Source organism: Bubalus kerabau, chromosome 1 (genome assembly GCF_029407905.1).
Source record: "Bubalus kerabau isolate K-KA32 ecotype Philippines breed swamp buffalo chromosome 1, PCC_UOA_SB_1v2, whole genome shotgun sequence".
In the NCBI taxonomy this organism is placed as follows: domain Eukaryota; kingdom Metazoa; phylum Chordata; class Mammalia; order Artiodactyla; family Bovidae; genus Bubalus; species Bubalus kerabau.
Genome location: NC_073624.1, coordinates 133,454,527 through 133,471,853, shown reverse-complemented (window position 1 = coordinate 133,471,853; position 17,327 = coordinate 133,454,527). Strand labels below are relative to the sequence as shown.

The window sequence follows — 17,327 nt, the reverse complement described above, 5'->3', positions numbered from 1 at the left end:
CAAACAGCCAACTCATTGGGAAAGTCCCTGATGCTGGGAAAGATTGAGGGCAGAAGGAGAAGAGGCATCAGAGGATGAGATGGCCGGATGGCATCACCATCGAATTTGGACAAACAATGGGAGATGATGAGTGACAGGGAGGCCTGATGCGATGCAGTCCATGCAGTCAGGGTCGGACATGCCTGGGCCACTGAACAACGACGACACACGATGACTATATATAAATATTCACTTGTTACACATAGTAACAGTTTATAAATATTAACAATCATTACTATTTAAGGTTGAATTTCTATGCAGAGATACTACACTAAAAATATTAGTCATTAGAGAATATTCGGCATAGATCTTAAGAGTTTTCTACCAAGAAATATAGGCAGTGCAATGAAACACACAACTCATGTCATTTTTGGCAATTTTAAACTATGGATGTTAACACAACTCAAACCACACGAGCAACTGAATACGGGGTTGACTATCTTAAGCCATATTCTTAAAAGGTATTATTCAAAGGAAATGTGTTCTTCATAAACCCTTTAAAAATCCATGTATTCAACACATTTATTCAGTGTCTGTTCTAGAGTTTTTTCCTTAAAGCAAAATATTGCACTAATTAATTACTATGGCCTATATGTGAGAGTCTAAATAATGAAGATTCAGAAAACACTAGCTCATCATGCTAGATTTACAGTAAGTTCCCCACATATGAATGAGTTCCATTCCGAGAACACGTTGGCAAGTTTAATGTGTTCGTCAGTTCCACAAAATTAGCCTAGGCACTTAAGTAACACAGTCAGCTATATAGTATTGTAATAGGTTTAGAATACTTTTCACATGAATAATACATAAAAATAAACACAAAAAATAAAAGATTGTCACCCTTACGTTACAGAACTTTGGAAAGTACAGTAGTGCGGTACAACAGCTGGATACAGGGGTTGGCATCAAGTGAACAGGCAAGAAGAGTTACTGCTGGAGGAGGGTGAGGAGGTAGAAATGCTGGAGCTGAAGGATCGTCAGTGATAGGAGACAGAGGGCAAGCTGCAGCGTCACTCATGCCTGACATGACTGGACATGTGAACCCACATCTGCAACTTTGAAAGTTTGCAACTTGAGGATTCATATGCAGAGGACTTACTGTTCTCCCATCAACAACTACAACCAGCTCTTCTGAAAGAGGGCTGGTGAGGTGAGTGGGATTGAGGGGCAATATCAGAATCACAGAATGAACTGTGTCCTCAGACTCTTCGAGAAGGTAGCCTCGTTTCTTCCCCTTTGCAGAATCACTGAGGTCCTGAGTCACTCTGCTGAGAGATGATCTAGTCCTTTAAGTGTCCTTCAGGACAAAAGTTCCCTAAACTCCTGGCCTGAGTCACATACTTCAAATAAAGGACTCTTATCTCGCACTCCCTTTTATTCATGCATTTGGCTTTAAAGAATTTACAATGTGATTTTGCAATGAGAGGAGAAGAAAGTGAAATGGAAATACCATGATCTTGATCAGGCGCCTCCAGGTTGTAGCCATATCCCAGCAGTGTGCGTACAGCCTCACGGAGGCTATCCTTATTGGATTTCTTAGTTCGGTCATCTAGAAGGGCATAGGGAACAAGCCGAGGGTTTCTTCTGTTCTTTACATCCTACAGGAAGGAAAAAAAAAATAAGGTATGTGACCATCAAAGGACAACCAACAGCATTTGGAAATGACACAGCCACCAAATACATCAAAATATAAAGTGTCTGAAGGTAGATATTGTGCCTTCTACCTTCCCTTTGTCTTTCCAGGTTGTAGGAGTTAGTGAAATACTCCCAGTACAAAGAATCTATCAAGTGAGTCACTGATCAATGTAAATTAGGCTCTCTCCATGAAAAGAAAATGTAAAAATAACAGCAATAACAAAAGCCAACTTTAATGATCTCAATAACCATCATTCATGTGTCAAGATCACAAGGCAATGGACTAACTTAAAAGAACCTACCATTTCCTTGCCAAGTTGACTGACAGGTCTTTGTTACAAAAAGAGCCTAATTAGTAACCATCATCTCTCTGACTTTTGAGTCAATGTACCACACAAGGCAGCTGTCCCTTCCTCAGAGAAAAGTCCGTGTGTGGATGGCCACCTCATGACCTCAAATGGCTTAAAAAAATAATAAACTGACTCCATCAACTGGTAAACCTGGTAATAGTGGGAGTATTAAAAGAACTACAAACCTCACAATTTGTCTTTTATAAAAGAGGCTCCAAGTTTAAAGCATGATTAAAATGGCAGTGACCAAGCAAGAAGGCAGGCTATCTTTTCATCTTAACAAAAGGATACATAATTTAAGAGTAAATACAAAATCTAGGCAGTGGAGATGACCCAAGACTGCGAGTCTTTCTAACACTTAAGAAATTATTTATTTACATTCATTCACTGCTGCAGATTTTATCAAACTTTCCATATTCCAGGAGGCATGCTGCTGCTGCTGCTAAGTCGCTTCAGTCGTGTCCAACTCTGTGCGACCCCAGAGACAGCAGCCCACCAGGCTCCCCCATCCCTGGGATTCTCCAGGCAAGAACACTGGAGTGGGTTGCCATTTCCTTCTCCGATGCATAAAAGTGAAAAGTGAAAGTGAAGTCGCTCAGTTGTGTCCGACTCTTAGCAACCCCATGGACTGCAGCCCACCAGGCTTCACTATCCATGGGATTTTCCAGGCAAGAGTACTGGAGTGGGGTGCCATTGCCATCCACCAGGAGGCATATTCAATCTCAATTTATCTTAGCATGAAGAACAATTTGGAAGCTGTATATATTCCCAAACATTCTCCAAAACATAAGCTATTTGGTGGACAGCATTTTGTTCTGGTTGGGGAGGAACAAGGAAAACTATTTCCCAATTTCTTCTTCCCCTTCTCTAGCAAATCTGTAGTAATACCTTATACTGACTACCTGACCATTTGGACCACTGTTCAAATCATCTGGGTTGCTTACTGGGGAATTCCACTCCAAAGCCACCCCCAAAGAAATAAGCACCATAAACAGCTTCAGGCCACATTACCCAGCACCCCTCCCTTTCAAAATGGTTGCTGCCCCCCAGCTTTTCCTAGAGAAAAATTAACAGGCCTCTGATGAATCACACTTTCTGGACATGGTGTTCTGGTAATCTGATTATACAAAGAAGCTGCTCCAGGGGTTTCCATGCACATGAGTGCTTGAAATCTAGTGTGCTGGAGACACAGAAGAAATTCAAGCAAATGCCTGCTCTCAAGGAGTTTACAATCCCATGCTGAACCAGATTATTTTAAATAGAGGGTGATGAAAAATTAAAGACAATGCTCATTCAGATACCCCAGCAAAACTGTGTTCTGTCAGCGGGGAATGTGGTGGAAGCTGGGAGAAAGGGTGGACACAGTTCCAAAGAGAGCTTTGGCCAACTCAGACAGAACTCTGTGCTTTTACAAGGAGGATCCACCTGCACAAGGAAGAGATGGAGAGCAGAGGGGTCCTGGTTTGTCCCACAGACTCATGTGGTCTGCAAGGCAAGGGAGCACTCCTTTGGCAAAAAAAGAGTGAGGACCCCCCAATCCCCCTGTGGCATATGGCTCAGGTTCTCACACACAAACACACACAATGCTGAAGCCAGCTGAGTATTGATAATCCCCTCAGTTACAACAACTTTAACTCAATACAAGAATAGCTTATTTTATGAAGTATATCAAGGCTATGCAGTTTTCCTTAGCCTTTGAAATGACAAAAGTTTGTGGGCTAAGAATTTTGGAAATATCAATCCGACATTTAGTCTTTATCCTGTTGTTAACTAACAATCCAGTTTAGTCCTGAAAAGCTTTAAGTAAAGGTACTGCCCACCATGAGCTGCCAAGAAGCACTGTGACAAGAAAGAGGAAAATTTGAGCTCTGGAGGCAAAAGGCTTGATTCCCAGCCTGGTTCTGCCACCTGGGTAGCTCTGAACAAACTGCTTTCAAGTTCCCTGTGTAACATAAGTGAATTGCGAATAAAAATTGTTCATCCTTCATAGAATCATTGTAAGAAAACAGCATAAAACTCTAGACATAATGACTGCCATTTAATAATAATAGCAGTTTTCTGTACCATTTGTTAGCTGTTAAGCCTTTCTCATATATGTTATATATTGAAATTCAATAATTTAGTGAGGAGGAAACAGTGGTACAGAGAGAATTTAAGTAGCCACTCCCAGGTCACACAGTCACTAAGAGACAAGGCTAAAATTTTCTCTGTTTTGCTGTGCCCGTACAGACCCAATGACTGTTGGTTATTCTCATGAGTGTGACCATTAATAGAGATCCATGGACTTGCCTAGTGGGCCGGTGGTTAAGAATCTGCATGCCAATGCAGGGAACATGGGTTTGATCCCTGGTCTGGGAAGATCCCACATGCCACAAGAAAACTAAGCCTGCATGTCACAACTGCTGAAGTTTGTGCCTCTAGAGCCAGTAGTCCACAACAAGAGAAGTCGCTGCAGTGAGAAGCTTGCACATTGCCACTGGAGAACAGCACCCACTTACCATAACTATAGAAAGCCCAGGCACAGCGACAAAGACCCAGAGCAGCCAAAAATTAAATTTAAAAAAACTTTTAAAAATAGAGGTCCATGATTCTGAAATCTAGAAAAAGAATCTTTTTTAATTAAGCTTAATAAAAACTCAGTTGGTGGTAAAAATGACCTGCATTGATGTAAGGCTGTTGATTGTCTTTTTTTTATCACTCTTGGTTTCATCAGTCTAGCTGCTGAACAAAGAATAATTTATACACAGTCCGCTGCTCTGCTGAGGGCACTATGGAACAACCTCATTTTACCACCATTCGAAAAATCTGGATTATGAAATTCATCTGGCCCAAGGGGCGTTAAATGTGAAATTATGGACTTCTCTTATTATTAATTTATCTTGATGTTCTTGTATTTTACAGACTTGTCTTAAAATACAATCTCAGAGAAATGTCACAAAACCACATTATAAATCATTGGTCTGGAAACATTCACTGGCTGCCTCATGATAAAAACCAGACTTGAGGAGGTCTAACTTCTTGAGTCCAGCAATAAACAAGTGCTTCAGTGCATATGTACATTAAAGATATCTATATGATGTGAGCTTCAATATAGTCATTATTTAATCTCTTCTGTTACAGATTATACTAGTCCCCACTTAAGTCAATCTCAGAGCATGTGCTGTAGAGCTAAGGTCCCACATACCTGTTGGATCCCATAGGTCCAGCCTTGTCGAATTCGATCCCGAGCCCACACATTGTGAGCATTTTCTGCCAACTTGTCCACCATAGCCTCCTGAGATGGGGTGAGTTTAATAAAGCTCAGGTCCATCGGGGCAGGCTTGTATCCACTTGTCAGTTGGTAACTACAAAGCAAAGCCAAAGATATAGAAAATAGGCCTGTCCAAAAAAAATCAAGGTTGAGAAATTCCTGTATTAATATTTTAACTCCAATTGTTTCTAATTTTTATTGTTCCATAGACCACAGTGGGCTTCCCTGGTAGCTCAGCTGGTAAAGAATCCACCTGCAATGCAGGAGGCCCCGGTTCAATTCCTGGGTTGGGAAGATCCCCTGGAGAAGGGATAGGCTACCCACTCCAGTATTCCTAGGCTTCCCTGGTGGCTCAGATGGTAAAGAATCCACCTGCAATGTGGGAGACCTGGGTTCGATCCCTGTGTTGGCATGATCCCCTGGAGGAGGGCATGGCAACCCACTCCAGTATTCTTGCCTGGAGAATCCCCATGAACAGTGGAACCTGGAGGGCTACAGTCCATGGGGTTGCAAAGAGTCGAACATGACTGAGTGACTAAGCACAGCACAGCACAGCCCACAGTGGTGACCCGTGGTGATGTGCCTGGTCAGCAAGCGTGGACCCCTTTCACTTAAACTAAAAACTCATCAGGTGGAAAAGCCACGTGATCTTTATGTTTTCATTTTTACATCACTAAAACAGAAATGAAACAATACCTCTCTCTCAAATTTGAGAATATACCAAACAGTTGATGTTTTGGTATAGCATAAATCAAAGTATCAGTAATTAAAGTATTTAATGAATTTCTCTTTCTGTTAAGTCCTCAGGTTTCAACATTTATATCTTATATTCATGTAATATTTATTTCAGAAATCTGTGTATCCTTTCAGACACAAGCTGTCCATTATTCTACAGGGGAATCCTAACACATTCATACATTATTTTTCTATTGCCATTCCAAATTACATAATTTTAGGAAGCCTCTAGATAAGACAAAGACTAGAAAATACCAGGCATGTAATCATCTAAAATATGATTAAGGCCTGGATTTTAGGGAATGCTTACCAGAGGCTATTTCCACACTTTGAGCTAGAGAAGAAAGGTATCAAGACAAGTATAATTTTTAATTTGGGGGGAGAAATAGAAAATTGAAAATATAAAAAATTTTCAGACTTCCCTCATGGTGGTCCAGTGATTAAGAATCCACCTGCCAATGCAAGATACAGGTTCCATCCCTGTTCTGGGAGGACCATACACATTGCAGGGCAACTAAGCCCGTTTGCCACAGCTACTGAGCCTATGCTTCAGAGCCTGCGAGCCCCAACTACTGAAGTCCATGTGCCCTTGAGCCCATGCAGCCAAAAATAAATAAACAAATAAAATCTAAAAAAGAAAGAAAATATAAAATTTTGCACACACATATATTAGGGCAATATGACTGCTACACTATACACACACACACACACACACACACACACAAACACACAGAGAGACATCTGCCTCACCTATTAGAGGGATTGGCACAAAGCCTACTATACAGCTGGTTCTCTTTCATTCTCTGTCCCCTACCATCAACTATGCCTTGGGGTCAGGATCTGCTTCTGATCCATTTTTCTAATTATATTATACTTAGAAGAGTGCCTGGCAGAGAACAGCCTTTCCATCTATAGTTTTCAAAAGGACTCACTTTATGTACAAAATGAATATAAAGAGATACGCATCTTCATCTCAAAGATTCTCCTTTGGTGCAAACAAAGTAAAGAAAATTTGCCAGATGATTATGCTAAGTTAAAAAAAAAATGCCCAGAACATGAGAAAATAGTCTAACATAAAACTATAAATAATCTTTATTCTTGTAATTATTCTGGCTTATGGCTAGCCAAATTAAAAGGTAAGCTCCTTAATATCAGGGAGAAAACCTAAGATAGTGCCTGATATGTGGTAGATATTCAATAAAAATCTGCTGATTGAATCTGTGTATGACAGAAATAAATCATTTAAAGTTGAATAAAGTTGACTTACCTTAAATAACTTCTACTTCATTATAAGACATCTTGCATTGTATACAAGATTTATCTATAGCCAGAACTCTTAAAGAACATTTTGTTTTGTTTAAGTAGATCAGATTGGTCTGGCAATTGCAAAAATTGTGGCTAATTATTACCTATGTCACTTCATTTACATCCACAGTTTAATTTACTGACATGAAATTTTGTTCTGTTTTAAATCAGAACTCTGCATGTTTGGGTAATTAACAATACATTTTATTTTTCTATAAAGAATCCACGTGGGACTTTTTAATCACTCATACAAATCACTGCCTTTTATAGAATCTGTATGTTTAAAAGGACAAATCTGTCAACTATAAGCACAGTCTATACTCAAATTCTTGGAAAACATTTTCTTCAAGAAAGCACGCAATACATTTCAAACGTACCAAGAGGTGATCAAGCCCACCATCATCTAATTTCCAAGTTTAACATTATTTGCTGGAAGAAGAGTTGGGGGCAATGATAAAGAACTTGGTCTTTTGTACTCAACCCCTTTCCACTTCTGTTGCTCACCTCTTTCTCCTGAATTTCCCCAATATCACCCAGCACATAATTCTCTTTCTTCTCTAATTTTCCCATGGTCCTGATCCCTCCTAGCTGTAACAGACATGGTCAAGTTTTGAAGGTACTCTGTGAAGAACTGATTACAGCCTATGCCACCTTACTGAGTGATATATGTTTTCTAAAAAGAGGAAAGATACTCCTCTTGTGATCAATTCCAGTAGTAGGCTTGTCAGCAAGGTCAAAGGGAGAAGAATTTTTGAAAGGTATTTTCTGTAAAAACTTACAGATAAATTCTACTAGTCTATAGTAACTACACATACTATTGTATGTCTGTAGAGTAGAATGACATATACCATATGTACATGCCATAATTTTGGCATAAGCATTTCTCTTTACTTTCTAAATTTTTCTCTCACTATATACAATATCTATTAGAGTTGCTGTAGTTTGCAATCACAATGAAAGCCTATGGAGATTGATTTGCATCTATTGATTTGAAATGACCCAATAATTAGTTCACATTCATTTTTAGATGTAGACTATAATTCATTGTACCAGCTTTCCTTCATAGTCTTGTGTAAGAAAGAATTTAAAGTTTCAAGTAGTTCTTTTAAATGGCAAATAATCCCATTCAAATTAAAGTTACTAATTCCCATTTCACCTGAACCTCATTTCCACACAGTTGTACTTCATCTTTTACATGAAAAAATAAATACAAATATCTTTGAAATTAAGACTTCAACCTCAGTATGTTAAAAATGGTGACATAATGAATGCTTTTATTAGTAGCATCAATAATGACTTACAAAATCATTCATAGGACATGACAAAGTAAGAATCAAAATCACTATACCAAAACGAGATTTTTAAAAGTACATAAGTGTACTTTAGCAAATCATGCCCATTTCATCTTATTAATACAATCTAATTAGGTACATAAAGATCACCCAACTACTAATAGAAACTTTTCTTTCTGCAACTGGAAAAGGACAAAGAATGAAACTTTTGAATAAAATGCAATCGAAGTGAATCTTGGAAGTTAAATGATTCCAAGTAAAGTTTCAGATTGATTTCCAGAAATTCAAAAGAAATAAAGGAACGATGGCTACAATTCTTGGGAGATGGAATTTTGTAGCCCAAATACTATGGAAAAGGCATGTCATTAATAATTACACTAATAATGATCTCTGTTCATTTCCAAGGCAAACCATTCAATATGATGGTAATCCAAGACTATGCCCCACAAGTAACACTGAAGAAGCTGAAGTTGAATGGTTCTATGAGACCTACAAGACCTTTTAGAACTAACATCCCCAAAAGATGTCCTTTTCATTATAGGAGACTGTAACGCAAAAGTAGGAAAGTCAAGAAACACTTGCAGTAACAGGCAAATTTGGCCTTGGAGTACAGAATGAAGCAGGGCAAAGTCTAAAAGAGTTTTGCCAAGAGAACGCACTGATCATAGCAAACACCCTCTTCCAACAACAAAAGAGAAGACTCTACACGTGGACATCACCAGATGGTCAACACCGAAATCAAATGATTATATTCTCTGCAGCCAAAGATGGAGAAGCTCTATACAGTCAGCAAAAACAAGATCAGGAGCTGACTGTGGCTCAGATCATGAAATTCTTATTGCCAAATTCAGAATTAAATTGAATAAAGTGGGGAAAACCAGTAGACCATTCAGGTATGACCTAAATCAAATCCCTTTTATACAGTAGACGTGACAAATAGATTTAAGGGACTATATCTGATAGACAGAGTGCCTGATGAACTATGGACGGAAGTTTGTAACACTGTACAGGAGACAGGGATCAAGACCATCCCAAAGAAAAAGAAATACAAAAAAGCAAAATGGCTGTCTGAGGAGGCCTTACAAATAGCTGTGAAAAGAAGAGAAGCAAAAAGCAAAGGAGAAAAAGAAAGATATAACCATTTGAATGCAGAGTTCCAAAGGATAGCAAGAAGAGATAAGAAAGCCTTCCTCAGAGATCAAACCAAAGAAATAGAGGGAAACAATAGAATGGGAAAGACTAGAGATCTCTTCAAGAAAATTGGAGATACCAAGGGAACATTTCATGCAAAGATGGGCTTGATAAAGGACAGAAATGGTATGGACCTAAGAAGCAGAAGATATTAAGAAGAGGTGGCAAGAATACACAGAAGAACTGTACAAAAAAGATCTTCACGACCCAGATAATCACGATGGTGTGATCGCTGACCTAGAGGCAGACAACCTGGACCGTGAAGTCAAGTGGGCCCTAGAAAGCATCACTACAAACAAAGCTAGGGGAGGTGATGTAATCCCAGTTGAGCTATTTCAAATCCTAAAAGATGATGCTGTGAAAGTGCTGATTCAATATGCCAGCAAATTTGGAAGACTCAGCAGTGGCCACAGGACTGCAAAAGGTCAGTTTTCATTCCAATCCCAAAGAAAGGCAATGCCAAAGAATGCTCAAACTCCCGCACAATCATATTCATCTCACATGCTACTAAAGTAATGCTCAAAATTCTCCAAGCCAGGCTTCAGCAATATGTGAACCGTGAACCTCCAGATGTTCAAGCTGGTTTTAGAAAAAGCAGAGGACCCAGAGATCAAATTGCCAACATTCGCTGGATCATCAAAAAAGCAAGAGAGTTCCAGAGAAACATCTATCTCTGCGTTATTGACTATGCCAAAGCCTTTGACTATGTGGGATCACAATAAACTGTGGAAAATTCTGAAAGAGATGGGAATATCAGACTACCTGACCTGCCTCTTGAGAAACCTATATACAGGTCAGGAAGCAACAGTTAGAACTGGACATGGAACAACCGACTGGTTCCAAATAGGAAAAGGAGTACGTCAAGGCTGTATACTGTCACCCTGCTTATTTAACTTATATGCAGAGTACATCATGAGAAACGCTGAGCTGGAAGAAGCACAAGCTGGAATCAAGATTGCTGGGAAAAATATCAATAACCTCAGATATGCAGATGACACCACTCTTATGACAGAAAGTGAAGAGGAACTAAAAAGCCTGTTGTTGAAAGTGAAAGTGGAGAGTGAAATTGTTGGCTTAAAGCTCAACATTCAGAAAACGAAGATCATGGCATCCGGTCCCATCACTTCATGGGAATTAGATGGGGAAACAGTGGAAACAGTGTCAGACTTTATTTTTTGGGGCTCCAGAATCACTGCAGATGATGACTGCAGCCATGAAATTAAAAGACGCTTATTCCGGGGGGAGGAGCCAAGATGGTGGAGGAGTAGGACGGGGAGAACACTTTCTCCCCCACAAATTCATCAAAAGAGCATTTAAACGTCGAGTAAATTCCACAAAACAACTTCTGAATGCCGGCAGAGGACATCAGGCAACCAGAAAAGCAACCCAACTCTTCGAAAGGAGGTAGGAAAAAATATAAAAGACAAAAAAAGAGACAAAAGAGGGAGGGACGGCATTCCGTCCCGGGAAGGGAGTCTTAAAAAGAGAGAAGTTTCCAAACACCAGGAAACCTTCTCACTGCCGAATCTGTGCCGAGCTTTGGAAGCACAGATGGCAACATAAAAGGGAGAAAAAATAAATAAACAAATAAAAATCGCAGATTGAGAGCCCTACGGTAACTCCCCCAGCGGAGAAGCAGCGCAGACGCCTGCACACGCCATTAGCAAGCAGGGCGGCGGTGGGGGGGATGGGGCAGGGAAGCACGGCGCGGGCTGCGTCCCTTAGAGTAAGAATCTGGCCCGAATGTCCTGAGCGCTATCTGAGCGAAATAATTTGGGCTAGCAAACCAGACTGTGGGATATCTACCACGTGAAAAGCCAGCCCTAACCTAAGACACCGCCAGGCCCGCGCACGGAACAAAGGACTGAACAGAGATAGCCGGCTGCAGACCTTCCCCCTCCGGTGACAGGCAGCCAGAGCCAGAAGGGGCCAATAGCAGCCCCAGAGAGACACTATCTATAAAACTGTAAGCAGGCTTCTTTGCTAACTAAAACTTCTTGGGGGTCTGGACGGTCAACATCTGCCTGAGAAGGTGCACTGGTTTTACACCCAGATAACTGAGTGGTGGGGAGGCGATAAGTCGCAGCATTGGCGCCCACCAAACACATCACCTGAGCTGCTCGGATCTGGGAAGAGCACAAAACGCAGGCCCAACCAAGTCTGCGCCTCTGAGGACTACCCGAGTGCCTGAACCTGAGCGGCTTGGACCTGGGAGGTCAGCCCAGGGCCGGCTCTGATTGTTCCCAGTGGAACAACCTAGAGCCCGAGCAGTGTGGGCAGGGAGGCTACACTCGCCGTGAGCGGGGGCAGACCCAGTGTGGCTGAGGCACTGCAAGCGCATGCCAGTGTTATCTGTTTGCAGCATCCCTCCCTCCCTCCCCACAGTGCGGCTGAACAAGTGAGCCTAAAAAAAAAAAAAAAAAAAAAAGTGTCCTCCACCGTCCCCTTTGTGTCAGGGCGGGAACCAGGCACTGAAGAGACCAGCAAACAGAAGAAGCTATAACAGAGGGAAACGCCTTGGAAGCTACAGGCCATAGATTAAAACCCTGTGGTTACTACGGACTACATAGGAAGAGGCTTATAGATCTTGAGAAATATAAGTCGGACCAAGGAACTAGCCAAAAATGAACTGAACCCACAATACTCACAACAAAACCAGAGAAAGACCTAGATATATTTTTACTATTTTTACGATCAATCTTTCTTTTTTTTTTAATTTTTTTTTTAAAAAAATTTTAAGTCCTCTAGTGTCTTTTAATTTTCACTTTTATAACCTAGTACTTTGCAAAAAAAAAAAAGACCCTATTTTTTTTTCTTCTTCAGCAAACTTCAAATATATATTTTATAATTTTTTGACCGTGTTTTGTTTTTTTTTCTTTTTCTTCTTTGCTTTAATATTGTATTTTTGAAATTCCAAACTCTACTCTAGATTATTAATTTTAACCTTTTGGTATATGTTATCAATTTTGTACCTATAGTTTTTTTTATACTTTCTGTGACTTTTTTTTTTCTTTTTTTCTTTTCCTCTGTTTCTTTCTCTTCTTCTTTTATATAACATCGTATATCTGCAATTCCAAACTCTACTCAAGATTTTTAATTTATGCTTTTTGGTATTTGATATCAACTTTGTACCTGTATTTTCTTTATAATTTTTGCGACATTATTTTTGTTGGTTTGTTTGTTTTCTCTCTTTATCTTTCTTCTTCTTTTTTTTTTAACGTTGTATTTTTGAAATTCCAAACTCTACTCTAGATTTTTAATTTTTGCTTTTTGGCATTAGTTATCAATTTTGTACCTGTAGTTTCTTTATAATTTTCACGACCTTGTTTGTTTTTCTTTGTTCGTTTTTTCTCTCTTTCTTTTCCTTCTTCTTTTCACTAACATCGTATTTTTGAAATTCCAAACTCTACTCTAGATTTTTAATTTTTGCTTTTATGTATTTGTTACCAATTTTGTACCTTTAAGAACCCAATCTTCAGGACCCATTTTTCACTAGGGAATGAGATAACTGGCTTGACTGCTCTCTCTCCCTTTGGACTCTCCGTTTTCTCCACCAGGTCACCTGTATCTCCTCCCTAACCCCTCTCTACTCTACCCAACTCTGAATTTCTGTGTGTTCCAGACGGTGGAGAACACTTAGGGAACTGATTACTGGCTAGATCTGTCTCCCTCCTTTTCATTCCCCCCTTTTATCCTCCTGGCCACCTCTGTCACCTTCCTCCTTCTTCTCTTCTCTGTATAACTCCGTGAACATCTCTGAGTGGTCCAGTTGTGGAGTGCACATAAGGAAGTGACTACTGACTAGCCCACTCTCTCCACTATTGATTCCACCTCATCTCATTTGGGTCACCTCTAACTCCCTCCTCCCTCTTCTCTTCTCCATGTAACGCTGTGAACCTCTCTGGGTGACCCTCACGGTAGAGAAACTTTTCATCTTTAACGTAGATGTTTTATCAATGGTGCTGTATAGAAGGAGAAGTTTTGAAACTACTGTAAAAATAAGACCAATAGCTGGAAGCAGGAGGCTTAAGTCCAAACCCTGACTCCAGGGAACTCCTGACTCCAAGGAACATTAATTGACAGGAGCTCATCAAACGCCTCCTTACCAACACTGAACCCAAGCACCACACAACGGCCAACAAGTTCCAGGGCAAGACATATCAAGCAAATTCTCCAGCAACACAGGAACACAGCCCTGAGCTTCAAGATACAGGCTGCCCAAAGTCACCCCAAAACCATAGACATCTCATAACTCATTACTGGACATTTCATTACACTCCAGAGAGAAGAAATACAGCTCCATCCACCAGAACATCGACACAAGCTTCCCTAACCAGGAAACCTTGACAAGCCACCTGTACAAACCCACACACAGCGAGGAAACACCACAATAAACAGAACTCCACAAACTGCCAGAATACAGAAAGGACACCCCAAACTCAGCAATTTAAACAAGATGAAGAGACAGAGGAATACCCAGCAGATAAAGGAACAGGATAAATGCCCACCAAACCAAACAAAAGAGGAAGAGATAGGGAATCTACCTGATAAAGAATTCCGAATAATGATAGTGAAATTGATCCAAAATCTTGAAATGAAAATGGAATCACAGATAAATAGCCTCGAGGCAAGGATTGAGAAGATGCAAGAAAGGTTTAACAAGGACTTAGAAGAAATAAAAAAGAGTCAATATATTATGAATAATGCAATAAGTGAAATTAAAAACACTCTGGAGGCAACAAATAGTAGAACAACAGACGCAGAAGATAGGATTAGTGAATTAGAAGATAGAATGGTACAAATAAATGAATCAGAGAGGATAAAAGAAAAATGAATTAAAAGAAATGAGGGCAATCTCAGAGACCTCCAGGACAATACTAAACGCTACAACATTCTAATCATAGGGGTCCCAGAAGAAGAAGACAAAAAGAAAGACCATGAGAAAATACTTGAGGAGATAATAGTTGAAAACTTCCCTAAAATGGGGAAGGAAATAATCACCCAAGTCCAAGAAACCCAGAGAGTCCCAAACAGGATAAACCCAAGGCGAAACACCCCCCAAGACACATATTAATCGAATTAACAAAGATCAAACAGAAAGAATAAATATTAAAAGCAGCAAGGGAAAAACAACAAATAACACACAAGGGAATACCCATAAGGATAACAGCTGATCTTTCAATAGAAACTCTTCAAGCCAGGAGGGAATGGCAAGACATACTTAAAATGATGAAAGAAAATAACCTACAGCCCAGATTATTGTACCCAGCAAGGATCTCATTCAAGTATGAAGGAGAAATCAAAAGCCTTTCAGACAAGCAAAAGCTGAGAGAATTCTGCACCACCAAACCAGCTCTCCAACAAATACTAAAGGATATTCTCTAGACAGGAAACACAAAAACGGTGTATAAATTTGAACCCAAAACAATAAAGTAAATTGCAATGGGATCATACATATCAGTAATTACCTTAAACGTAAATGGGTTGAATGCCCCAACCAAAAGACAAAGACTGGCTGAATGGATACAAAAACAAGACCCCTACATATCTTGTCTACAAGAGACCCACCTCAAAACAGGGACACATACAGACTGAAAGTGAAGGGCTGGAAAAAGATTTTCCATGCAAATAGGGACCAAAAGAAAGCAGAAGTAGCAATACTCATATCAGATAAAATAGACTTTAAAACAAAGGCTGTGAAAAGAGACAAAGAAGGTCACTACATAATGACAAAGGATCAATCCAAGAAGAAGATATAACAATTATAAATATATATGCACCCAACATGGGAGCACCGCAGTATGTAAGACAAATGCTAACAAGTATGAAAGGAGAAATTAACAATAACACAATAATAGTGGGAGACTTTAATACCCCACTCACACCTATGGATAGATCAACTAAACAGAAAATTAACAAGGAAACACAAACTTTAAATGATACAATAGACCTAGTTAGACCTAACTGATATCTATAGGACATTTCATCCCAAAACAATGAATTTCACCTTTTTCACAAGCGCACATGGAACCTTCTCCAGGATAGATCATATCCTGGGCCATAAAGCTAGCCTTGGTAAATTCAAAAAAATAGAAATCATTCCAAGCATCTTTTCTGACCACAATGCAGTAAGATTAGATGTCAATTACAAGAGAAAAACTATTAAAAATTCCAACATATGGAGGCTGAACAACACGCTGCTGAATAACCAACAAATCACAGAAGAAATCAAAAAAGAAATCAAAATTTGCATAGAAACGAATGAAAATGAAAACACAACAACCCAAAACCTGTGGGACACGGTAAAAGCAGTCCTAAGGAGAAAGTTCATAGCAATACAGGCACACCTCAAGAAACAAGAAAAAAGTCAAATAAATAACCTAACTCTACACCTAAAGCAACTAGAAAAGGAAGAAATGAAGAACCCCAGGGTTAGTAGAAGGAAAGAAATCTTAAAACTTAGAGCAGAAATAAATGCAAAAGAAACAAAAGAGATCGTAGCAAAAATCAACAAAACCAAAAGCTGGTTTTTTGAAAGGATAAATAAAATTGACAAACCATTAGCCAGACTCATCAAGAAACAAAGGGAGAAAAATCAAATCAATAAAATTAGAAATGAAAATGGAGAGATCACAACAGACAACACAGAAATACAAAGGATCATAAGAGAGTACTATCAACAATTATATGCCAATAAAATGGACAACATGGAAGAAATGGCCAAATTCTTAGAAAAGTACAACTTTCCAAAACTCGATCAGGAAGAAATAGAAAATCTTAACAGACCCATCACAAGCACGGAAATTGAAACTGTAATCAAAAATCTTCCAGCAAACAAAAGCCCAGGTCCAGACGGCTTCACAGCTGAATGCTACCAAAAATTTAGAGAAGAGCTAACACCTATCCTGCTCAAACTCTTCCAGAAAATTGCAGAGGATGGTAAACTTCCAAACTCATTCTATGAGGCCACCATCACCCTAATACCAAAACCTGACAAAGATCCCACAAAAAAAGAAAACTACAGGCCAATATCACTGATGCACATAGATGCAAAAATCCTTAACAAAATTCTAGCAATCAGAATCCAACAACACATTAAAAAGATCATACACCATGACCAAGTGGGCTTTATCCCAGGGATGCAAGGATTCTTCAATATCCGCAAATCAATCAATGTAATACACCACATTAACAAATTGAAAAATAAAAACCATATGATTATCTCAATAGATGCAGAGAAAGCCTTTGACAAAATTCAACATCTATTTATGATCAAAACTCTCCAGAAAGCAGGCATAGAAGGAACATACCTCAACATAATAAAAGCTATATATGACAAACCCACAGCAAACATTATCCTCAATGGTGAAAAATTGAAAGCATTTCCTCTAAAGTCAGGAACAAGACAAGGGTGCCCACTTTCACCATTACTATTCAACATAGTTTTGGAAGTTTTGGCCACAGCAATCAGAGCAGAAAAAGAAATAAAAGGAATCCAAATTGGGAAAAAAGAAGTAAAGCTCTCACTAT

At 39.4% G+C, this 17,327-nt stretch overlaps 1 protein-coding gene across 1 annotated transcript in view; it reads right to left on the bottom strand.

The window, feature by feature from the left end:
- RYR2 (ryanodine receptor 2) overlaps positions 1 to 17,327 on the bottom strand; it is a 764,447-nt gene that overhangs the window by 311,381 nt on the left and 435,739 nt on the right. The window contains exons 28-29 of the mRNA XM_055589046.1: positions 5,209 to 5,368; positions 1,490 to 1,637 (exon numbers count right to left, since the gene is read on the bottom strand). Coding sequence (XP_055445021.1) covers positions 1,490 to 1,637; positions 5,209 to 5,368 — 308 coding nt within the window. The remainder of the gene's footprint in view (positions 1 to 1,489; positions 1,638 to 5,208; positions 5,369 to 17,327) is intronic.